Source organism: Corapipo altera, unplaced genomic scaffold (assembly GCF_003945725.1).
Source record: "Corapipo altera isolate COAL_440 unplaced genomic scaffold, ASM394572v1 67, whole genome shotgun sequence".
NCBI lineage: Eukaryota > Metazoa > Chordata > Aves > Passeriformes > Pipridae > Corapipo > Corapipo altera.
In genome coordinates, this window is record NW_020884906.1 from 6,406,472 (window position 1) to 6,431,987 (window position 25,516).

Here is a 25,516-nt window from a genome sequence, read left to right on the forward strand (position 1 = left end):
CCATCCCAGTGCCAGGATGATGGAATTGTGATCCAAGGCCTGGTGGGAGTGAGCAAAAGCAGGAATTCATATCCCAGAACATATGGGGATGCACAACAGGAGCTCCCCGGGAGGAAGAGCAGAGTGACTCGTCCTGTCACCATGGCGCTGCCTTAATTTAGAACAAGATGCAAGGAAGAGTGCCAAGGAATTTTTTGGTTTTTTCCAAACCTAGTCCAGCTTCTTGGAATAACCAGTTCCTCCATTTCTGCATGCTTTCTGTGTGCCCTCACCGAGAGCATCAGTAAAGGGCTGTAAATGCAGTTTTGCTGAGTTTCAAGCCAAAGCCTTCAAAATTTCAGCACCACTCTGGAAAGCCTGAGACTACTCAAAGCTTCCAATCATTCCCAGACACTGCCCCAAACAGTGTATTTATTATTTATCTCCAGCTGCAATTAGTGCCCTGCATGTGACAACACAATAATCATAATTTATTCCCTTGGTAGGACAATGTGAGGTGCTACTGGACAACACAGGAGGGTAAAGGCTTTTCATGATCAAAGTTGCTGTAACATTAGTGCTATAAAGGGGAAAAAGATTATGACATGATTACACTGAACTGTTCCTACCAATATGAAAAGAGAACTGTACTTACAGAATTGTAGTGTTTATTACAGAAACATTATTTAAAAATTATATAAGAATTATAGAAAAAAGAAAGGCAAAAAACCCAACCTCGAACCAAAAACTGATCTACTTCCCACGAAGGACTAAAAGTAAAAAGCCCAGTTTCTAAAAGAAAAGGGAAAAAAAGTTTATTAGAAAGTTTCTAAAAGTTATAAAAAAATGGGACATCACTACCATGAAGACAGTTTTCCATGACCTTCATTCCTGCTAAGGCAGGTCACTGAATAATAGATAAAGAACTGCCAGAGCTTTTTTTCAGTTGCCACACTCAATACAGACAAGTTTTAAAATACAGATCAATAACACAGCAGAGAATCTGGGTTAGACCACAGGTCACTGTGGGGTGAGGAATCTGCTTGGAATTCATAGTGTTACATCAAACACATTAAAAAAGTGATTAAATTCCATTCACCCAGTTCTAAGTAAACTGACATTAATTTGCTGCAAGGTAAAGTGAAGTAGCAAAGTGGGTTTGTAAACCTGAAGTGGTTAAAAATTGCCTCATGAAAGGACACATCGAAGCTTGTGAAAACCTTTGCAGAGCCACATTTCCAAAGATAAGGAGAAGCAGGAAACAAATAAACCAGTGTAATCCAGGGAAAAAGAGAGGGATGGTCTAAAAAATGAGAGAGGTCATGGAAAAGAGGATTCACTGTCTGAACACTGTCAGTGTAACAATATCACTTACACCCTGAGACAGGGAAAAGGTGAATAACAATTGTTCTGTCTCCCCTTCTGCCTGAGCAAGTGCTTGAGGTGACTCTTGGATATTTCTGCATTTCCAGGACCATTCAGCACCCACAACATGCTTGGAAAAGCAAAACCCACCCAGATCCACCACATGCTGCCTGGATCCACTAACCAGGTTCTCATCAGAATCATCTCTCTCTTGTTTCTCAAAATTAAGCAGAACCTTTTCCAGCTGGCAAAAGAAATTGCATTTAATTGATTTGTTCACCCATTCAAGGCCAGAGGGAAGCATGGGATCATCTCCTGTGCCTCTCCTGGAACAGGTCCTTCCATTCCACCAATTCCACCTGTAATTAACCCTGTAACTGTGCTGAGCTCTGTGTGGGACTGTTTCCAGAGCTGATATCCATCAGGAAACACTTCCACTGACAGGATATTTTCACAGTTAATCTCTCCATTGTTGCAAACACATTTAAATTTTAAATAAAACAAATCTGACTGTGGCCTTCAGCCCCTGGCTCTAATTGTGCTTTGAGCTGGGAGATGACAGAGCTCCTCAGCAGGTACTCACACGTTCTAAGCAGGGCACCTCAATTTTTCCCTTTGTAAATTAACAGCTTAAATTCTTCAAATCTTTTATTGCAAGATACTTTCTCTTGCCTGAGTCATTTTGCAGCTCTGTTCTGAATTCTGGCCAGTGTTTCCAAAGGGTTTTTTAAATAACTAAGGATGTAACAACACAGAGTTTTAAATATATCAATAAAGGGCAAATTAATTTTGAAGTTACTGTTAGATAGTGTTCAAAATCTAAATAATAATAATAATAATAATTATTATTATTATTATTATTCCACCATAGAGTGGAGTTTTCTCCATTAAATCTATAATGCCAAAGAAAGAAGCAAATCGTGTTTGAGAAACCTGCCACGTTTTAGTTTGTCAACATCTGGTTCCTCTTTTAGTTTTTACCTGTCTTTTCTCTTTGAGATTAGACAGATACCAGACAGATATTTGCTTCAGATTATCCTATTTCCTTTAAAAATATCTACATCTGACTCTGGATCAAGGAACGACTGAGCAGTGCCAGAGCATCTCCTAAACTTCAAACTGGGCTCCGTAATTCAGGTTTTTCAGCCCAGCAGTTCTGTGAACAGCAGGATTAATGGTGTCAGTTCTCCTGTGGCATCAGAGATTATGTCTGAGTGACTTCACTCCCTAAAAATGCTGCTTCTATTGATGGGAACAGTGTTCAGACCAGCCTCGATCATGTGGATCCTCTGACGTGCAAAATTCTGTGAAGGCAAATTGCAGCTTTTCCAGAATTGGTGGTTTTGAGTCTCCACCTTTTCTTGGACTGTTTCCATGGAACTTGGAAGAACTTTTTAAAACCTCTCTATTTCTACCCAATTTGGCTGCAGTCAACTAAAAAGTTCCAAAGTGAGGCCAAAGTGGGCAAAAATAAGACACTCACACAGACCTTGTGCTACCACACAACCCTTCACTTCCACAAGAAAACAGGGTAGTAACTACAACTGATGTGCAACTGAGCTTCAATTCACTCAATCAACTCAAAGAAAGCAAAAAAAAAACCTTCACAGGAATTCCATACTACAAAAGCCACAAGTTCATTTAGCACCACAAAAAAAAAAAAAAAGTAAAGACTAAAATTAAGTAAATAAAGTGTTCCTTCGCCCATCCTGTGCTGAAGTGACCAAGGACAACATGTTCCTGGATCTCATTCCCCTTGGGAAGGCAGAGAAAAGGGAAGCCAAGGAGTCCACACACAAAAAATGAATTAACTATTACCAAAGCACATGGAAACGTCATGGATTGTTGTCATTACATCCCAGGAACTCACATGTAATTGGAAGTTAAATAAGGAGTTGCCACAACAGAATGACTCAGTTAAACACAGCTCACACTTTGCTGTAAGATAAATTTAACATCTTATTTATCTGAGAGCAGAGAGGTAACAATATCTCCTGAAAAATGCTTACAAGTAACATTTAAAGAAAGCTGAGGTTTGCACAGAGAAAATCACCCAATGAATTGCAGACAAAGCCTTTGGATACCCTTCATCCCTCAGATATATTCTCATATTTCATGCTCTGGCAGCCACTCAGCAAACTAATCTACATTGTACTTCACAGCACCCAAATGCTGTGCCTACGTAGACATACATAAATATAAGAATTACTTTCATCTTGACTTAACATGACAAAGCCACCAAAACACCTCATACAGCCACCTCAGCTCCAGGATAAAGCACAAGTGTGACTGAGCAGTCAAATACTGGCACAAAACAACCACACATTGCCAACTTCCAAATTTTTCTTCCTTTTCCATCCTCATATGCTTTGTGCAGGGTATTTTTGCACTGCTTTAACTGCAACACCATCACTGAATATTTGGGTTTTTAACAGTGATAAGATTTTTAAACAGGCTAAACTCAGAAGTGTATTTTCTATTCAGGATGTTACAAAAGAACAACAGAAAAAGGAGATTTTAAAAGCTCCACGTGGACAATACAGGTTTATTGCTACAGGGAGAAACTTCTCTCTCCATGTGAAGTTTGTTTTTCCCTTCCCTGCCTTTAAGAGCCCTGGAATGTAATCAGTTGGCAGCCTTACGTCATGTTTACTCCCAGATAGGTTACATGGGTGGAAACAAATCTGCCAATAATCTGCTGTCAACCCCTGCCTGTGCCATCACCACAGAGCTCAGGAAGGAATAACAGAGGAAGGAATAACACAGAGAAGAAGGAGAAATTCGATGTCACTCGTGCACAGAGAAGAACTTTGCAGAAAGGCCACACAACCAAAGTCTGTAAAGGGAGTTTGCAGTGGTCGGTGACCATATGGAGGGAAGCTGAGGCCCAGCTTTACAGCTCAGCTCCAGGAGCAGCAGATTTGGCAGCCTGGGATGAAGCTGTAACTGGTTAAATGAATGAAAGCACTTTAATCCCTTGAGACGGCTCAGGCCCCTTAGGTTGATAAGATTTTTATTTATTTATTTAAAATGCAGCATCTGGTCCCTTCAGGAAAAAGCTCTCAAAGCTGCTCCAACTTTTGGTACAGGCAGCAGCCTTCACACAAAGCAGGTTTTCCCCTTTTATTAACAAGTTTCCTTGGGGAGTTCTGAGGAGTTTGTTTGTTTGTTTGTTTTTAAAATCAACTTTGCATTGGGCTCTTAAGACATCCCAAGTGTTCCCAACACCAGGGCAAACAGGTTCTCTGGCTGCAGCTCAACCAGGAAACCCAAACTGGCTGAGCCTGAAAGTCATTTGTTTTCCGAATTGCTTTTCTGTTGTTCTTTCCCCAGCTGGTTTAGCACCAGCACGGCACTGCCACCGGCACTTCTTGCCCAGGAATTCTTATTCATACAAGTTCAAATGCTGAAAGTGGAGCCTGATTTTCAGCAGGAAAATCAACCTGGCACTGTGTGATTGACCCAGGAAAGGCTGGATGAGGGCAAGGAGGGAAGTGCAGATTTCCACATCAACATTTCCTATGTTACAGAATCCCCAAATACGAGCTCAGGCTGCCCAGAGTTAATGTTCTAACAGCTCAATCACATCCAGATTCCAGAACATACATCATATGTTAGGAATGGAAATTATGCCTAATACAGAGCTGTTGGAATGACTCTTTGCATTAATAACTTTTCTCTGGTTTCACCATATTTTTATCCAGTAAAAGTTATACATCATTGCACCAAATGAAAAGCTGAATAATGAGTTACACAAAACACAGTTCTTTTAAATGTCCACTTGATATACCGACATTTCCACACATTAACATGAAGCATTATTAGTTTGTTGTTGGTGAAAGGGAAATTAGGCACATGTTGCTGAATATGGCTCAGATAAACTGGGATTTGAGGGAGACAGATTTATCCTCAGAGACTCCCAAGACTGCAGAGGACAATGTGCTGCTTCAACTTAATCATCTTTGAGCAGTAAACTACAGAAATCAAAGGATCTCTCCTTTCCCACTAGAACACCCATTTGGGGCTATAATACTTCAGCTTGTGTATCCCTTTAGTTTGATTTGGTTTTGATTGGCTTTGACTCCTCTGGAATCTCAGGAAAGAGAAATCCTAAGACAATAGGACAAGGTGAATTTCTCCATGATTGTTATATTTCCCTCAGGGGCATTGATGTCTCCAAGGAGTTATTTTTCTGATGTTTACAATTCAATTTAACAGCCAATTTACTGAACATGTCATCTTCAAATTGAGGGGAAAACACAGGGAAAGCTGCAGCTGATCGTTGCAGCAAATCTACAAGTATTTTTCCACAGGCATCCATAGAACACAGCTCAGCTGACACATCCCATACCTTGGAGCACTGGCTGTTTTGATGGCAACGAAATTTTTCTGTTTTAATATACAAGGTCTTTTGGGAAAAGAGGTTTTCTGCTCCCTGAAAAAGCAAGGCTGCTTGTTTTCCATCTTTTTATCTCCACATCTATCACACTTTTCAGCACAGCCTCACATGAGACTCTCTAAGCCTGGTTTTGAGAATATCCAGGTGATCACCTCCAAGCTCTATTTGTTTTTTGCAGTGGAATTTCCTTTCTCTGCCATTTCTTTTCTTCCCCCCCAAGTCTGGAAATTTTATTTCCTTCTCTGGAATTTCTTTCCCTCTGAATGAGTGTCCCAAACAATCTGTATGTAATCACTATTCTTCCTAAGTTGTCTGAATTAAAGTAAGATTGTGTAGGGCACCTGTCTTCATATTCAAATAAATCAGGGATACGAGCATGGGAAGCTTCCTTTATTTAAAGGATTTTATTATTTAAATCTTTGTATTTTTTAAAGATATCAGTTCTAAAGAAATTTGAGGGGACTCTAAGACGGGACCACGTAGCATCAGGTAAATTCTAAGTGCACAAACAGTGGTGAAACAACTAGAGATCAAAGAAATAAGCCCAAGACATCTTTTCTACCCACATAAAACAATACAGAACATGCACCAGAGCTTTAACTCTCAAGATTTAATCAAAATACCTCACCCCAACATCACTGAGGCAGCATTTGCTGTGACAACACACAAGTAAATGTGAGGAGCTGACAGATGCTTTTGAGGGGAGGAACAGCACAAACGTCTCAGGAGGAAAAGGAAAATGTTCCAACAAAGCTCAGCTGTTGGGAAACATCAGTTGGCCAAGCCTGAAATGCTTTGAACCCAACATTTCAGGTTCAAACTTGTGCCAGGTTTACATCTGTGGAAAGCAAAAAGGAGGCCAAGCTGAGATGTGAATTAGTAAATGCTGTCAGAATGGCCCCTGGTTTCTTGATAACCCAGACTGGGCACAGAAACCAGCTGTATGGTTTGACTTTTCTCATTGAATGATCACCCAAACCCAGCCAGTTACCGACAACTAAAAGAAACTTAAAATCATTGAACTGATCCCTTCAAGGTGACTCCTACTAAGTATATTTTAGAATCCAAGTTAGAGGAAAAAAAATAACAGACTGAAATACTTTGGTGTAACAATCATCACTCCCCACCCTGAGATCACACACTGAGATCAATAAACCTGAGCCACATCTGAAGTGCATTCTGGAATGTAATCCTGGCTTATGAGCTACATCTCCCCATCTACAAATCCGCCCTGAAGGACATAATTTTCCATCTAGCTATTTTAATAAGACTCCCAAGTGAGCTTTTGTCTATCCTGAATCCACTGTTGTGCTGAACTGCAGTGCTGCACAGCTGGAGGTTCACCATTTTCAAGGTGTAATTCCCAGCACTTGCTTTCCCCACGTGCCCATAATCATCATTACTAAGAACCTTCACGAAATATCCACCAGCAGCTGCTCCAAGCTGCAAGAACTGAGGAATTTTGCAGCATTTAGTCACTGTAGCCCTGCAATGGTACAGTCAGACTGGAACATGTCTTGTGGCTGTGGCACTACATTGTCACTTAGAGGGGAGGACACAACCTCCATCCAGCCTCTCATCCTTCTGGAGAACATATTACTGCAGAGTGACTGCTGTCAGCATAAATAAACCCAAATCACACGGAGCATTCCAGTTGGATTTATACCTCTGCTGGAGCAGGAATGGCCAAGCAAGTTACAGCAAGTGACAGGCAGGGCTTTCCCAACAATCATTGCTTGAGGACAGTTTCCAGAATTACTCAGTGACACCTCAACTCTCCAGTCCACAGTGCTGGACAGGAGTGCAGTGGCAGGGAATAAAATTATTAACAGATGAATGGATTATGCAGCCAAGTTTAGCATTATTTGCACTAACCTGGTGATTTAATATATTTACATCTGAATTATTGTTAGATGATGAGAGCAGAGTCTGGGATCTACAACAAATAATTAGCACAAGACCCAAAAGTGTTAAAAACCAGCAGACAAGGATCCTGTCCCTTTAACATTCCTATTCCAGAGTGTTTTATACTGGCACAGAAATTACAGATGTGCATCACCAACATGCTGTTGCCTCAAAACCTCAAACTACCATTTGATGACTCAAGAGGAATACTTAAGGCAAACAGAGGTAGCAGAGAGGATGAAATACTAAGTTTAACCTGTCCTACTTAACAAACAGAATTTGGGACCTTATTATTATCAAACTGTGGCACTTAGGATGTGCTTTTTCTGTAATTTGCACTAATTAGATACAGGAAAATTGGAGTGATGCCTTCACAGGCACTGGAGAACTGTCCCACCCAAGGAGGACACCCCAGAGGAGCCAAGGAACAAAGAAACTTGAGAAAGTTTCACAAAGGTCCTTGAGGAAAAGGCCAACAAGTGGTTAAACCCTGATTCTGTCTGGAGGACACCAGGGCTGGAGTCTCTGCCAGAAATAGCCAGGGATAAAGGGTAAATCTTTGTTTCCATTGGCACTCCAAGAAAACACATCTCAGCCCAAATCCAGCTGTCAGCCAACCCCTGCCCTCACTTCACCTTTGTCTCCTTCTTCAACTTGGCCCTGTGTTTTAAGCTCTCTTTAAACAGAAAGAGGTGTCAAATTCTTCCTTTAAAAATACAATAAAATTTAAATATCAATCCACCTTTACTGCTGAGTCATTGTCTGGTGGGGCAATGCAGTACAAACAGTAAAATCGACGAGAGAATTTTCTACACCTGTACCTGCCCTTGCTTTTACCTAATGGAGATTTTAAAATGATATTGTAAATAACAAGAGATTGTATCAAAATAACAGTGAGACAATTCTTCAGCTTAATACACATGGCAGGAAGTCAAACCTCAGATCTGTTACAGTGATCAGAGATCTGCTGAGCACACAAGGGCCATTCCAGTTACATTTGCAGCTACATACATAGTCTTTAAATTAAGAATAAAACACAAAACAACACACCACCAGCTTTCCACTGCCTTTTCAAGCAAAGGCTACTGTTCCAAGGCAGGGTTTCCCACTTTTCTTGGTGTCTATCAAATCAACCATCACAAATGCTCCATGCTCTATTGCATCGATCCAAATTACAGGCTTACACCATCATTCTAGGCTAATTATTTAAATAAAAATGTTTAACAAAGCTTAGCTCCCTTTTAAAAAGGTGAAATGATACATCAGCAGAAGCATTCAGGGTTCTGAATTTGGGAAGGGCAGCCAAGTAACGTGGCACATCACCAGGAGACACAGAATTCCTGGGTGAGCAGTGGCATTATGTGACTGAGCAGTGGCATTATGTGACTGCTCCTGTTGCTGCCCATCACCACTGAGGAACAATCAATTATTGACCTGTTTGCTTTCTAAAGACACGACCCTGGACAGGGCAAAAGAGCTGCATGGAAGCCTCACATGCCTGGTTCATTATTTAGCATGTTGTTCTTGAGGATATGGAGAGATAAGCTACACATACGTTGTTAAATACTCAAAACCACAACAGATTAAAAACTGCCAAATTAATCATTTTCTCTCGGTATTGCAAAGACCTTCCTCCAGCAGGCAAAGAGCTTGTTCACAGCAGACACTACAGAAAAGAAAACCAGAGCATAAATTTCCACCACTTTGACCAGGAAACAGCAGGAAAGTTTTGAATATCAGTCGAAATGATAACGAACAATGCAAAGCAGAGCCAGAGGCTGCAGGGGAATCTGCAGGGGAATCAATCTTACCAGAACTCGATCTCCAATTTTGAGCTCCCTTTCTCCTTTCTTGAGCGATCCGGCCTCGGAGAGGTTTGATATGGATTCACTGGCAGTCTTGGAAAGATTGCTCATCTGAGCAGGAGTTGCATGTTCCTTAGCAGCAAGCGGGGAGGTTTTCTGTGGAATTCCTGTCGGGGGAAGCGCAGCAGCCGCCGAAGACACGGCGCTGGCAGCTGATGTGGACGTGGGGGAGGTGGCTCTGGAAGGGTGGGAGGTCTGGGTACCGTTGGCTTCATCTTCTGCCAAAACCTTCCTCGTCAGCTTGGATGGTCTGGTAAATATTCCCCTCAAGGGCTCACACTGGAAATAGCGAACTCCGGCCACGGAGCCGTCGTTCTTCCCGATGGGCTCATCCAGGACAATCCCTGCCCACTGCCCTGGGGCGAACTGGGTTTCTCCAAGGAACTGGATGAAGCCGGGTTTGTTCCCGTTGACCCAAACGCGCTCCCCGACCCTGAAATCGTCCACAAACTCCTCATGGGCATCTGCAGGGGTTGGGCCTGGGGGCTTCTCACTGGGAACTGCCTTTTCTGCTGCAGCTGGAACCAGGAGAAACAACAGGAATCAAACACACTGATACTCCAAAGAGCATCGTTACTCAGTGTCAACGCATTTGGAAAAGCAGGAAGAGCACAAATCCAAATTTTCTTATGAAAACTCTGGAATGCAGTAATTCAAAATCTAAGGGCAGAGACACTGCATGCATTTAATGAAGGTTTTGCCAAAAATCTTGTGGAAATCACAAGTCTTACCTCAAAAACTACCCAAGTATTTTTACCATGACAAGGTTTCCTCAGGGACAACTTGATCACAGTCAATTAGTAAATTCAGAGTTTTTTGCAAATTGTACATTTAATTTTTCAGACCATAAATACAAGCAAAAACCCCTTGGTGTAATGAGTAAAAATAGTGTATTCTCACAGTATTCAAGCTACTTTTTGTTAGAAGATAAGTAAAAATTCAGACAGTTGACTGTTCCTTACCAGCTGCAACAGGTGTAGGTGTTTTCAGCAATGTACCCCCGTGCTTGATGGTCTTTGAAGGAGCCTTAAGTCCACTTGGTTTTAACATACTCATCTTTTTATCAATCCCAGTGTTTCTCCCCCTTGTCTGTAGCAACTATCTTTTCCCAAACATGGATAAAATATATTCTTCAAGCTTTTTCACCTCTGGAATAAACCTGTATATAAAAAAGTAGACATGACATAAAAATCAGTATTTGAACTCCAGCAGAAGGAATTTCCATATACACAAAGTCTGTGTATGAAATGCATTATAAAGCTGCTTTCCAGTAAAAACCAAAGCATTTTAAATGTATCTTTTGAAGGCCATTTCCTATTAAAACACACCACGTCTGAACTGAAAGCATCAAAATAACTCACTTTGCTGCGTGGTGCTCTTTTCATCGCGAGATTCAAATAAAAGTAGTTTATATCTCATCTTGAGATTTAAACTAAAACTGCTTTTCCTTTTTAAGAAGGAAAAACAAAGCCCTTAACAGCATAACTAACATTACACATAGATTTAATCACTCCACACACTGACTTTAAAGTCCTATTTTTTCAAGTGTTGCAATATCCCAGCAAAACCAACTTGAGAGTGGAGAACTGCAAGGGAAATCAAAGGAATTGTAGGATAAAAAGAGTAAGGTTTTTATGTGAGATTGGAACTGAAAAGCTAAAATTGATCAAGAGCTGGATGATGACAAGTGGAAAGCAAACACCAGCTCAGCTGTGTGAGCTCAGATCACAAGATCCTCTGGCTCCCAGTCCCCAGCTCTGAGGAGGAGGGACTCTTCCCAACATTGCTGGGACAGAGCCCTGCTCCAACTTGGAAGCCAGCTAAAAGCTTTTCAGGGAACTATGTGTTGCCACAGAAGCATCTTCCCTCTGATCACAGAAGCTTCAGAAAGGCTTTTCACCTAAAGCAAAAAATCTGTATTTTTCTCCTTGCTATGAATTCAAAGCTGAACTTCAAGGCGACAGTTCTGCCCCATCTTCAAAAGAATAAATGTTCTGCATGAGCAGCTTGGCTGTTTGCTGAGTTTTCTCTAAGACACTGCCAGAACAGCAGTGCCACTGAAACAGCACCTCAACAAAGACCTGCAGGGGAAAAAAGGAACACAGTTTGCTCAACTGTTTGTTCAGAACACGACAAACAAGAACTACAAAGCAGGGCTCGGTCCTGCCCTTTACTCAGCGTTTTTGGCACCTGTCAGAGCACAAAGCTGGGCAGCTGCACAATTCCCAAAGCATCATTCCCAGTGCCCAGAGGTGCAGGCTGGGAGCACAGAATGGTTAAAGGGAAAACGAACCTGACTGAAGGAGCAGCAGGAAGACTCAGGGGATAAACCAAGCCTGTCTTTACTGCCAGTCTGAGCTGCCCCCTCGTGTATTATTAACAGTGTTCGTAAAAATCAATTCACCGTGGAAAGGAAGTGTCAGGCACACTCTGCTTTGGGAACCTCAACACCAAAGAGAACATTCCTTATGCTGTTTCAACAGCTGACACACCAAATTCAAGGCATTTTTGTAAGGCTGCAATAATGTTATATTTTAACCTTGCATATATTGTGTTTGTTTACAATTCCAGTTCTGCTCCATGAAAATGATGGTCTGAAAGCATCATATTTCCTTACGTTTTGTTTTAGAAATCTTCTAAAATTGTACTCTGTTCTTACATGCCAAGGACTTCTTTTATCTCATGCATGTGCTCTCTACCTGTCCTTCCTCAGGCTGCAGGTCCTATTCCCTCCAAAGTCAGAATTTCCATGCCTCCCTTACATTCCTCAACCCATCCAAATCCATGGAACGGAAAAACCGTACACGATAAAGAAGGATTTGGCACAAATACAGACAAACAAGAAGCATCAAGGTCAGGTCTTTTTAGTTCATGGTCTTTTCTGTCAGTGCCAAACACTAAATTGATGGAAATCTGGGCTCCCTTAAGGAAGATTTCTCCTAAAGCCAGGAAGCTGGAACTGTCCTAGAGCATTCTGACATTCTTTTCCATACTCTAACTCTTTTTTTGCCCCAAAAGAGCATTCCAGCATCACACAGGTAATAACCATCTACACTGAGCAAGGACAGGTATATCACAAGAAAACACACACTAAATTACCACCCAAAATCACATTTTTCCAGTTTCAGGCAATTATTTATTAATACTTATTAACAAGCCTCTGCTCAACAGAAAGTTAGAAGGTTCTAACACTGCATTTCTTGGCTCAGGGAACTCATTCATGTTTTAATCTTGCCCTCCCCAGTCATGGGTTATATATTTGCTGTGTCATTTGCTCTTCTCAACACACAGGCCTTCAACTAGGCCAGAAGTAACACAATCCCTGTGCCCTGGTTTCAGAGTTGCTGAAATCATAGCTTAATTACAACAAAATAGAAGCTAAAATTATAGGCAACACATTTTGGCAAGTGACTCCCTTATTTCCATAGTTAAAAAGCAACTCTGGGTCTCAGGGAAGGACCTTCACAGCAGCATTGCCTCATGGAGCTTATCAAACACTGAAAGCACAGAAATTTGCATCAAGTGATTTTAAGAATCACACACTCCAGCATTTCCTAACAGGCCCCAGATGTCAATGATCTCATTTTAGTGCAAACAGAGTAGTTCCCTACTTGTCCCCATTCCTTCCCTTTCCCTCCTTGGATGCGTCTCAGCTCTCCTGAAAAAGGATCTTTATAACCAACAGGCAAAGTATGAACTGTAAATGGTTCAAAATATCATCTCAGGAACCTAAGGAAAGGTCCAGAAAGACTCTGATAATATATTCCACTAAAGCTCTACCAATTAGTAACTGAGCATAAAAAGATTTTAAACACAGGCTTTACAGTTGTGTCCTTATTGGAAATACAGGATTTCACACAACATGAAAATGTTACATTCTCAAACTAATTGTGATTTTTTTTGTGTGTGTTGACTATTAAAAATTACCCAATGCAGACAAGAATCCTTGCACTGGCCCCTTAGTTGATTAATAATATTCTTTTCTACCTTTTACAGACCTCTAAGTGCACAGATCAAAGCAATCCATAAGCAACAGGTTGAGAACCATTGGTGTAAGTAAATAAATCCTACTAATGTGATAACAGATATGAATTCTGCTGGGAAGTTGATATTAAAAATAAATAAACAAAATGTAACCACACAAGCTTGGGTTATAAAAGCAGAGTATTTCCCAACTGCTACAAAAGGAATTCCTATAATAAAAAGAAAGCAGCTGTCCAACCTTTCTTTCAAGACTATTTTCAACAACTGGCACTCCAAAACCAACTAAAATATAAGTAAATAAGAAAATAGGGAGAAAAGTTAAAGTCTAATGTACTTAGCACTACAGTCATGACAAGAAAATAAGAGTAGCAATAGAATCACAATAGTTGAGACTGGAAAAGATGTCTAAAATCATTAAGTCCAGCTGTTCTTTGAGCTTAGTTAAACCTGATGAGCTCATGGCCACAACTCTCTCCCTCCCCAGCACAGGTAGTGCCAGAACTAAAAGTAAAATATTTGAAACAGTGATGACAATTTAAGGAAGGAACATTTGCCAACATCCCTCCTCACAACTCCCAGGGAACAGATGCAGTGTTTCCATGGAGAGAAGCAAGTTGTCCATCCCTTTGGTGCAGAAACAAAGAGGATATTCCAGAACAGAGCAGCACAATGTTTGAATGGAGTCAGGACAGTGTTTAATCCCTGTTTGCTGTGGGCAGACACATCAGCCTGACTCTGGGCAGGGTTCTCTGGGGCTGGAACACCACCCATGGTTTGTTTGGATAATAAACCAAGCCAATTATTTTAACCCATCATCACCCACTACGGGTCATGAACAATTTCTTCAAAACATTTCACATGAAAAGATTAATATTTAACTTTGTTAACACCATTAACAAGCTAAATACTGTTGGAAAATGCCTGGCATTTCTAAGCATCATTTGTTAGTTGTGCTGAGATTAGAGGTGCTTTGCAAAATACATATAAACATTCAGACTAACAGATAAAGAGTAAATATTCTAAAAGGGGTTTGTAGAATAGGTAACTGCTGAAAAATCTCACAGGGATCTAGAACCCATCAGCAATCCCTGTGGCATCAACAGTAGGTATCTAAAAATCAAATTCTGACCATCCCATCAAGACAAGGTGACATGACCAAAATAGAAAATCCCTTCTGTAGAAAAGCTAAATGGAAAATATATTCCAAAGGCCACCACAATACAGTAACTTCACTTTCCTGGGAGAAAGACAAACTCACCACAAGAAGCATCATGTTTGAAACAGTCTGAGCAGCATTTCTTAAATATCTGCTTCATACTCTTGTTCATGCCACTGTGCCCAAGCTTGCAGAGCTCATGAATTATTCCTCAAGTGTTTTGAGTTTAGAGAAAGTAACTTGGAATTTTGAACCTGGAAAGTTTTCTCCTCTGGTCCATGAGTTACTCCAAGAGCTCTGACCCTTCACAAACACAACTCCTAAAATTATTGCAATCTTAAAACTAAAGCACATAAACATCTTCTGCCTGATTCAGATCTAATTCCTACTACAGCTCCCCAAAGTCATACTTGCAGTCTCCTGGGCTGATATTACACTGCTGTAAAAAGTCAGTATGCATATTTACAAAACCACTTCATGCCTTTAGTTGAATTTATTCATACACAATTTAAAAATACAACCATAATTCTGCTTTGAACAAAATCAATGCCTTCTCGTTGCACTGCTGGTTGTTTGCTGCCCCTTTAGGAATATTCCTCTGTGTGCAAGAATGTGTCAGATCACAGAGCCCAGGTTCTGGAAGGTTCAGATGGGAATGAGAAGAATTCAAGCTCAGCAGGTCCCCAAAGTGACCAGACTGGGCCATTCCCACCAGAATCCCTACAGGAACAATTCTGGATGAGGTGGCACAGCAGAGAGATAAACTGCAGAAAGCAAAAGCCTCACACACTCTCCCTAAACAGCATTTCCTATTGCCACCACCTTGTTTTGTTTCCAAGGGGAATACAAGGATAGTCCTCCTCTACTTCATATTCCACAGCCAGATTCCTCATGTTTGGAAAACTGCAAAGTCAGCACAGAATGAGAGAAAAGCTGAATCCTGGAACAAAAATCTTCCTGATCCTGATTCCTCCTTTGCCGCCTCCTGGGTCTGTTGGAGGTTATTTTTTCCTGGGCAACCAAAAAGGCTGAATCACCATTTTGCAAGCGTTGGGTTACATTTACAATGAAATATTGCCCACAATATCCACTGTAAGTGTCTCAGCTGCAGAGTCAGTTCTGTACAATTACAAGTTGCTAAACCAGAAGGCTGGATTTGGAAGCCTCCCCTGCCTTAACTTTACAGAGTTCCTCTGGAATGAGCACACCTGGTATTCCAGGCCACTCACTACTGAAATACAACTATTTTGGAGCAATGAATTCCCATCGAGGTCCCTTTGCACTGATCCACTGAAATGGTGAGGGAACTTCCCTCTGACCCTCAGCAAATCCCAGAGGTTTTGTCAGCCCTGTGCATTTATTGAGTGAGCAGCAAGCCCAGACTCCAACACCCCAGAAAGCCCCGCAGGCATTTGTTACCAAAGCAAGGCACAGACTGCAAATTATTGTGGTGCTGATGGAACATCTCTGCCCTGGTCACTGCTAAACCAACCCCAATGTGGCTCCAGAATTTAACTGCTCTGTTCAGTGATGACACTGTGGCATTGGAGGCATCTTCAGGCACCATTCAAGTTGAAACAAAGAAACTCTGAGAAAGAATTTATATATAAACCAGAAAATAAACTGAATTAAGAATTGAAAGATTTCAATAGAGTAAGAGTTGACATCTGATTACTCATTCAACACAGCAATTAGAGAAAGGGAACATTTAAAAACACAACTTCAGTTTTATTTTGTTTTCCAGAAACCATTGATTTTTATGTCAATTAATCAAGTAATGTGATGACCTGAATATGGTTTTCAGATACATCAATACTATGAGAAAAGACATTATTTAATTCAATGTTTATTGTGCCAAATGCCATCAAATCATATTTATTTGGGTTAATAGATGCTCTGCTCATTGCCAGCATTAAAACATGTGGGCTGGTATGTGTCCATCAAACCAGTACTTTGTACTCACTTTTAAAGGTAGAAAAAAAATTTGCATTTAAAACTCAGCTGATCAGGCAGGGAAAAAAAAAAGAAAAAAATAATCCAAACCTTTCAGATCTGTTGTTTGCAGATACTGGTAGAGGAAATAAAAATGTAGTAAGAAAATAAGCAAGAATGTCTCCTAATTTACACAGGATTCTTATGATATTCTGCTTCAGCTCATTCCAGCCCAATCCAATACAACCAATATAAAAGGAACTGCAGAGAGGTAAATCTTCACAAAGGCACACACTCATCCTACATGAACCTTAAAGCCTCAGTTTTTACACTGTGTTTTTAACATAAATATGGATTTCAGAGGGGACAGATTCTTGAAGAAATGTTTCTCTGCTTAGTTTATTAAATTAACAAAGTGAAAGTAATTCTTGCTCTCCTGAAGTGCCCTCACAGTTGCTACCAGGATAACTCCAGGAAATTACTGCTGCATGCAAGTTCCAGTAGGTCTTTAACTCAAAGCACAGTTTGCTTTTGCTGCCACAAAAACACAAAGCCAGAGGCTGCAGCCATTTGGGCCCTTTGCCCAGGGCTGTGACACAGCTCTTCTGACAGTGCCACTGAGGTGATGAGCACAACCTGCAACAGAGAGGGGCTGACAAATCTCACCAACTGAAGTGTGTATCTGTAGGATCACAGGTCCTGGAAAACCCTTCACCTCTGGTTTTGAGGGCATTGCTTTGGGTAAAGATTCCCTAGTCTGAAGCAGCCAGTGAAACAAAGGCACGCAGGGATGTCCCCGCCGGTCCCAAGGCTGTGACACAAACACTGTCCCTTGTCATCACCAGCCCACCATCAACCAACACCAGGGGCTGAGGACACCCACAAATAGCTCCTGGGCTTCTGTGCCTTCTGAGAGTGAATCCTGCTTCCTTAGGAACTCAGAGGACGCTCCTCCTGCCCTGTGCACTGAGAGGGACTGGGGAAGAATTTGGGAATCAATCCAAACACCCCAAACACTGTCCCTCATTAAGGACATGGGAACCCACAGCTCAACCAGCAACTTTAGATTTGTTTCTTAACTGAGATCAATAGCAGATATTGGATTTATCTACCATGGAGATGGCTTCAACTGTTTTCCATATTAGTTCAAAGATCCGTATTATATTCAGGACCAAAGACTTTTAAAGTATCTTTTAAACATCAGACTTAGGGAAGCCAGGCCTGCCCACAAATCTGTATTTCTGCTTCAATTTTGAACCTGCTGGGATAATTTCAACTAAATAAAATAAAAGGCAGGAGATCTTTAAAAAAATACATGATATTCCTGCAAGTTTTACAGAAGTAAGTGAACTAGGAGGAGAGAGACTTGTGTTCAAATAGTCTTGAGTTTCTCCCAAACTTTAGACCAGACCAACTAATTTCTGAAGCAACTTGAAAAACCAGAGTATTGCCATTAATACATTTGGCAGAAGCAGGTTTTATCAGCTTGTTTGGAGATAATAAAAAATTTAAATATAATATAGTCAGGAAGGCAACCATTACTGAGACCCAAATCCACTGAAAATTAGAGGGTTTTAGGGACATTGCTAAGTTGGTAAATAAGACACATGGCTCTTTTTTTACCTTGGGAAGTGCAGGATATTTGCTGCAAATTGTATAAACAGGATCCTCCCAGCACATGCCTGGGAAAGGGGGAAGGAGGGGCAAATTCCTATAAGTAAGAAACTACACTAAGAAGCAGCTGAATCAGATCAAAGATAGTAAGAGGCTTAGGAGCTGAAAGCATCAGTCAGATATTACAGCAATGCTGTGAGGAAGGTAATTCATCAAACCTTCTGCTCTGCCTGTGCATTTTAATTCTGCATCAAGGACATTTTAAGTCACCTCACCTTATCATTCTAGAACCTGCTCTGCTCATTCACATTCCTAAATGCCTCCAGATCCTCAGTAAAAAAATAAACCATTGGAACATGAAGACTGCTGAATACAAAGCAAAAAAACCCCTATTTTGGGCTGGCAATTTGCAGGTAATTTTTTCTCAGTCTATTGCTAATTCAAACACAGTCTGTTCAGTTGCTTTAAAATGATTCCTGCCATCTTTAATTAATCAGGAAGAGCTGATGGCTGTTAATATGATGCAAACTCTAACACTTCAAGTTGCCACTGAACACATGGATTATAAAAACATCGCTGCTATGGTCTATTAAAAGATCAGAAAGCACATGATCCTCCTCAGCACATCATTCCCTACAGAATGAGTCAAGGATTGAGGAGTAGAGAAAGTTTGCAACTGAGAAAGTAAATAATTGCCACCTCTTTTATAAGCCCATTATCATCACTTACTATTTTTCCTTCATTTTTCCAAGGGAATTCTTTCCCCAAACCCCTCCATTTTGATAATAACAAGAGTAATTTGTTTGACTGTTCACACTGACTTCTGACGGTGACAAAACACTTCAACTATCTCAGTAAGTGCATTAATAAAATGATCACTTTACAATCTCAGTCACAATAAAATGATGATTTTGGAATAGTAGAGCATCAAGTTTAAGTTTCTAAAGTTCAAATGAAACTGAGAAGGAAAATACCATCTCCTGTCAGCCTCAAACCCCAAAGCATTCAAAGACACAAATTCCTTAATACAATTACAACTGAAGCAGCTGAAACAAAGATGCTGCTTTTTATAGTAAGGATTTCATTTTGATAGACTTGGGTGAAACTGTAACTGTTTCACACTCGGGGAAAACATCAAGTCAGCAGTCCTTTTATAGCTCCCCATGTTCTGAGCCTTTTAAATTAGCACCATGACTGTTGTGGGGCTGGCACAGAACAAAGTACAAGCCCAAATTCAGAACTTAGATAAATATTGCTGTGATTGAGTGGATGCTGCTGCCAAGGAGAGCAGCAGAATGACAATGTCAAATAAGCTAATTCTATAAAATACTGAGTTCCTCTCTTTGCCTTGCAATTTCCTCTCATAATAAGTTAAAAATATAGACAGTAAGATTATAAAGATCAGGGGAATTAATAGCTTTCAATGGTGTTTCTTCTGGAATCAGTAGAGTCTTATGAATCAAAAGAATGTATTCTATTCACCCAAGAGTCTTCTGTCTGAGTTTGCACAAACAATTGATGAGACACTCCAGGTGGAAAAACTCTGGTGGGTGTTAAAGTAGAAACTTGTACAGCCTGTTCTGAGATCCATCTTCTAAATCCTTTGCAGCCTTTTGGAGGCCTGGAGCCAGATCCCAGATCTGGGGGTATTTGGAAGGGTCAGGCACACGAGAGCAACATCACTGCAAAAATAAAAGTGTGTGGAGGACACACACCTGGACAAGCACTGACACGGCAGGAGGTGTTTGAATCATCAGGGAGCTGCTGCCAGAGTTCTGCTGGTCCAGAATGAAATGGTTGCTCCTGCAGAAACTGGAGCTGAGATTACAGCTAATGCAGTATATAATTGCCTTTCATTAAATAACAAAGCACCAGCCAGCTGAGGCATTTCCAAACATGCTGCTTCAATAAGGATTCCGGCGAGTTACTTTTCCTACGTGCCAGCAGAGCCAGCAGTCCCCAGGGAATGCCAAAGGATTCAACAAGAGCTGCATTCATTCATGGTCGTCATGTTCAAACATTAGAAAACTTGCATTCAACATACAGAGCTAACATTTGACCCCAGTGTTTTAGAAAAGCAGTTCTGAAAAATCATATTGGCAAGGCAGATCACTCTGCTTCTTTTTAAGGAGGATCTGTTTTGAAACGGTCTCAGTCCCTCCCAAGAAAAATTTTAACAGGGCTAAAAGGATAAAGGGAGGAACACTAAAGGAGTTATACAATCTGCCCAAGCTGAGTAAATAAAGGCAAGTATTTACCCAGGAATATTCACACATTCAGAAGATGGTAAAGAGCTACAAATGTAACTCAGGAGATCTCCAGGAGCTCTAGGAAGTCATAGCAATCAGCACAGGGAGCTCTCCTCCTTCCTACAGTATAATCACATGAGGAAAGAGGCTGTTATTCCCTACAGGATACATCTGGGATGAGGATACAAGACAGCTGCTTTTCTGCCCTCTCTAGAAAGCTGAGATCTTCTCTTTAAGAGAAACCATAAAAATTACATAAAACTATTTCTTCTGCCAAATAAAATCTCCCTCTTGATCCCTAAAGATACGGACATTTGAGGTCACATTTCCAAGCTTTTCTGCTCCAGCCAACCCATCCCTCTCCCTCCAATACACACAAAGCTTTAGTGCACTTCAGCACAGACAGAAAACATTCCAGCACGTATGGGCTGGAAGAGAACCCTGAAATCTCACCATTTTACACCAAGAACTAACAATCCTCAGCATGTAAATGAAGAGGTTTTGTACCTGAGCAGTTACACATTCCTCAGACTAGGATATGCTGCTATTGGGTGGAGGGGAGGTATTTGCTTTGCTGTCTCTCTACATGTTGCAGCAGGTGCACACAGACACACACGTCACAAAAACCTCTCTCTGTCGTTGCTGGTTTCAGAATTACACCCATATTTCTGCTCTTTCTTTGCAAAGCAGCCACCAGAAAGGCATTTCCTCTTTTGCACCTCTTTCCTTTCTTCTTCCGACTTGTCAACGCAGGTATCACATGTTTGAAAATCCTTCTGCTCAAAGATCTCAACGCAACCTGTGAACTTCCATAAAACCCTGCCCATGCAGCACACGGGGTAAGTGAAGGGGTGGGGAGGGGCAAGTCTTCATTTCACAGTCATATTTTCAAAGATATACAATCCCAGACTAAATTTTCCTCCCTTTGGAAGACATTCTTGTGGCGTTGGCTTCTGTTTGTTTATATTTTTAAAAATTATTTAAACCACAAGATCAGAACAAAGATGTCAGGATGAAAGGGAAAACTCGCTGCTGATTTTCATGCAGCAGGAGCCACATTACCATGTGAGTAACAGCAGCAATTACCTTGTGCCCCATTGCTATGGCACAGAAAAGGGAGCACTGCATGGCCTGAGGAAGCAGCTCGAGTGCTATAGCGGGAAGCAGGAGGGGCCTGGAGCAGCGCCTGTTCCCGGGAATCCCGCAGCTCTAACGCTGGCTAGAACATGGCAGCGAACTGTGCTGAGCCACCTGGGGGGATACAAGGGCAGCTCACCTGGAAATCAGGAGCTCTGGGAACAACATAAGGATGGGGAGCGGGCAGAGAACAAAACCAAAAAAACCCCACAACAAGGTAAATTATAAGGCAAATCGTTCATCAGGGAAATATCAGGATATAAGTGCAGGATGCTGGGAATTGCAGGTCAGCATTTACCGAGGAACAGAAGGAATATTCACACCTCTCCTCCCCAGAATCACCCGCTCACAGCACCAAGAACCAGACACAGCGCCGCAGTTTCCAAGGGCGAGCCCCGAGCAGGGCGCGCAGCCCCTCGTGTCCCACCTGCCCCTCACAGCCCCCCCAGGGCCGGCGGGGGGCGAGGCCGGGGAGGCTCCAGCCCCGCCGGGGACGCCGCTCCCGCACCTTGCCGGGGCCCCGTCCCGCCGGGGGCTGATGGGGGTGAGGCGGGCGAGCCTCGGCGCTGGGCTCGGACCCGGCGGGGCGGCCCGGGCGGCACAGCACGTGTGGCGGCCGCTCAACAGCCCTCGGCCCGCCCGGCCCGGCCCCTCAGAGCCCCCAGGGACCCTCAGCGCCGAGCCGCGTCCCCTCCGACCCGCCCCGCGCCCGCCCGCCGTGGCGCCCGGACGGGAAGCGCGGAGGCCCCAGGGCGGGAGGCGGCGGCGGCTCCCCCCGCCCTCACCGCCCTCACACCGCCCTCACACCGCCACCGCCGCCCCGCGCGGTCCCACCGGAGACCTCCCCCGGCCCCGCGCCGCCGCCTCACCCCGCCAGCGCCGGGCACCGCTCCTTCCACCGCCTCCTTCTCCTCCTGCCCCGGCTCCTGCTCCTTCCCCGGCTCCCCCTCTGCAGCGGCGCCGCCCCGGCTCGCAGGAGGCGGAGCGGGGCGGGCACAACGTCTGCGCCCGCCGGGGCGGGGACTGCAGCAGCAGCGGCAGCACCGGCGGCGCGGCCGCGATCCCCCCGCGGCCCCTCCGCTGCCTTTGTCCGCCCCGGGGGAAGGAGCGGCTCTGCCCGGCCCTGGCTCTGAGCGGGGGAAGGCTCGGCGGTCCCGGACCCCCCGCCCGGGGAGCGCTGCGGCACCGCCGGGCTGGGTGGGAGGGGGAGAGAGGGTGGGCACAGACAGGGAGGTGTGAAGCGCAGAGCTCTGGTGGGTGAATAACTTCACTGTCTGCTGCTTCTCTCCATTTTCCTTTTGTCCTTTTGACGCCCAGGAATTTCCCATCCAGAGATCTGTCGTCCCTTCTCTTCCTTTCGTGTTTTCATTGTGTTTGTGAAGCAACACATTGGAACCCGGCGTTATCCCGCTGCTGAAGTTTAAACAGCTGGAGCAGCAGCTCCAACGCCATCAGCACCCATTTAATGCCGATTTTCAAGGCTGAATCAAACAGCTCCGCTCCAAACAGGAGCTGGTTTTCACCTCCTCCAAACAGGAGAGCCCAGCCAGGGCTGGCCTGTCCCTGCCGAATTCACCACAAAGCAAACCCCAGTTTGCAGCCTCAGAGCTCGCTGGGTTTCTGCATGATGCCATTCGAACAAAAGGGTGATGAGAAAGCAGTTCCATGGCTGGGGACTGATTGCAATTTGTGTCTCATTTTGGCTTCACTCTCTGGCACTGACCCAGCACAGTAAAGCACAGAATGGTGTGACACAGTCCTCCAAATAATGGGTTTCAACTACATCAGCATTTAGCAATGTTTGTTAGAATTTCACTTCCTAAATGTTAAATAGAATCTCTTGCCGTGGCCATTAGATGGTGAAACAGATACTGGAATCCATATACAGCCACCCCTCTTTCTCCCTGCAAAATTTGATAAAAGTTTTGCTGAATAAGGACTTCAGGATTTAAATATTGGGTTGTCTCTAGAAGTGCAGAGCCAGCAAAGAGTTGCATTTTTAAAAATGACCATCCAGCCACTGGCTATGGAAATAACCCCTAACACAAAAACTGCAATTAGAACTGGACAGTCAGATGAACTTTACAGAAAACTTGCCCAAAATATTTGCTTGCTTGAGAGCCACGGGGGTGAACCTTTGTGCTTGCCATAATTTTCCATCATTAATTTGAGTTTTTTGTCTCTCAGGTAATTTGTCACCGTGTAAGTCCATTTCAAGCATTTGCAGTTCAGTGCACAGCATTAAAATTTCGTAAGCAGTTTTAGACTGATGTATCCAGAACAGAGCACAGCTACAAGTCAGCTTGTTGTTGAAGATGGAAGCAAAGAGTTGTAACCTTCGTGCTGTTATTTAGAACTTGTAATAAAGTGGAAGCAGTAACTGTGGTGAAATAAAAAAATATGGTTCAAATGTGTAAGTAACTCTGTTTGCTCCCTCGTAAGGCCATGAAAAAGTAGCTTCAGAGCAACTGTAACTTAGTTCATCCCAATTAGGGATGGTTGGCAGCCCCTCTGTACCAGTCTGCACCAGGTCACAGCCAATTGGAGGAATCATTATAAAAAAGATGCTGGTATTATAAACCACACTCCTATAAAGGATTAAATATGATCAAAAGCTGGAATATCTTTGATTCCAGTCCTAGTGGCTCTTATTTTCTGCTCTGTGTGATCAGATCAGTCAACACATAATATATAGGCATTTTCCTACCTCTATGGAACAGGAATTGCTGGATGCTCCAGGGAAGTTCAGGATGCTGACATAACTGCTGGCATCCTGGCCACAAGTACAAGGCTCACTTTAGAATGAAAATTGTTCTCTTCAATAATGTGAGAACACCAGTTGCAATTGTTTCTGTCCTTTTTCAGATTTCTGAAGGGTCCAAAATTGTTGAAGCTTTCTGAGTCACTGAAATGTTGTTCCTTAAGAACTGCATTTAAAGATCTCTTGACTTATGAAATCCATTTTTCTATTCAGTGGGATGTATCTACCCAAGTGGGAAGATTTTGAGTACAGGATTTTTATTTCATCTGGATGAACTCTTCAATATGTACATCTGGCAGCTCCTCTACAGAACTGATGGTCACATCTGCTACAGAAAAAGCAGCTAATTGCTTTTTTTTTTTTTTAATCACAGAAGTGTTGCTTCAAAAATCCCAGCACAGGAACTTGCTCTGCTATTTTCTGGAGTTTCTTTTCTGTAAAGGCTGCAAGTGTTCCCATTCCTGATGTGCTGTGTTGGGTTTGTGTGGCCAGGTTTTGGTAGCTGGGGGGGACACAGGGGTGGCTCCTCTGTCCAGTTGCAGAGGGCACTGATGGAGTGGCTTTGGTGGGCACCTGGTGTTCAGCCAAGGTCAATCCACCCCAAGAACTTACTGGCTTCCCTCCCTACATCAGCCACACCAACCAGCAGCAGCACAAAAAAGCTCTTCAAACCCACGTTCTTTGTTGTTGTTACACAGGACAAGCTTTCATCCAATTTTGCATTGTTTGTTCTACCCAGTGTGGGTAAAACAACAGAAAACAGTATTTAAACTAACGAAAAAAGACTCCTTTCTGCATGGTGGTTTAAACAAGATGCTTAAACTAACAATAACGTTCATCTTGATGTGTTTCATTGCACAGATAACTGAGAACCCAGAGGGACTACGCAAATCATTCTACCACTTATGGAAATACCAACAAAAGCTAATTCTCACCTACAGAGAAGCAAAGCAGAAGGATTTTGCTCCTATCGAGTGATGAATGCTAAAGAAAGGATAAATAAACGCTTATTGTCATATAAACATACACTGTAAAGAAATCTTATGTAACATCTTTGCTGCCTGTAGTTAACTAAAGTTTAGGAAGTGCCCAATTGTCACACAGTAATTACTATGCCATTTAACCCATCCTGTTTTTAAGCTTCTCCAGGGATCACGACCAGTTCCTACC

General features: G+C 42.6%; 1 protein-coding gene across 16 annotated transcripts in view; it reads right to left on the minus strand.

Moving 5' to 3' along the window:
* CLIP1 (CAP-Gly domain containing linker protein 1) overlaps nucleotides 1-22,581 on the minus strand; it is a 61,845-nt gene extending 39,264 nt beyond the window's left edge. For 13 of the 16 annotated variants that reach the window (XM_027651886.1, XM_027651895.1, XM_027651889.1 and 10 more), the window contains exons 1-3: nucleotides 22,455-22,581; nucleotides 10,476-10,672; nucleotides 9,460-10,031 (exon numbers count right to left, since the gene is read on the minus strand). In XM_027651886.1, the coding sequence (XP_027507687.1) occupies nucleotides 9,460-10,031; nucleotides 10,476-10,569 (666 nt within the window). In that variant the 5' untranslated portion in view covers nucleotides 10,570-10,672; nucleotides 22,455-22,581. Of the gene's footprint in view, nucleotides 1-9,459; nucleotides 10,032-10,475; nucleotides 10,673-21,883; nucleotides 22,050-22,093; nucleotides 22,115-22,454 lie in introns of those variants that run through there. The other 3 variants (XM_027651884.1, XM_027651883.1, XM_027651882.1) reach the window with 3 other exon arrangements.
* Nucleotides 22,582-25,516: the final 2,935 nt, after the last annotated feature.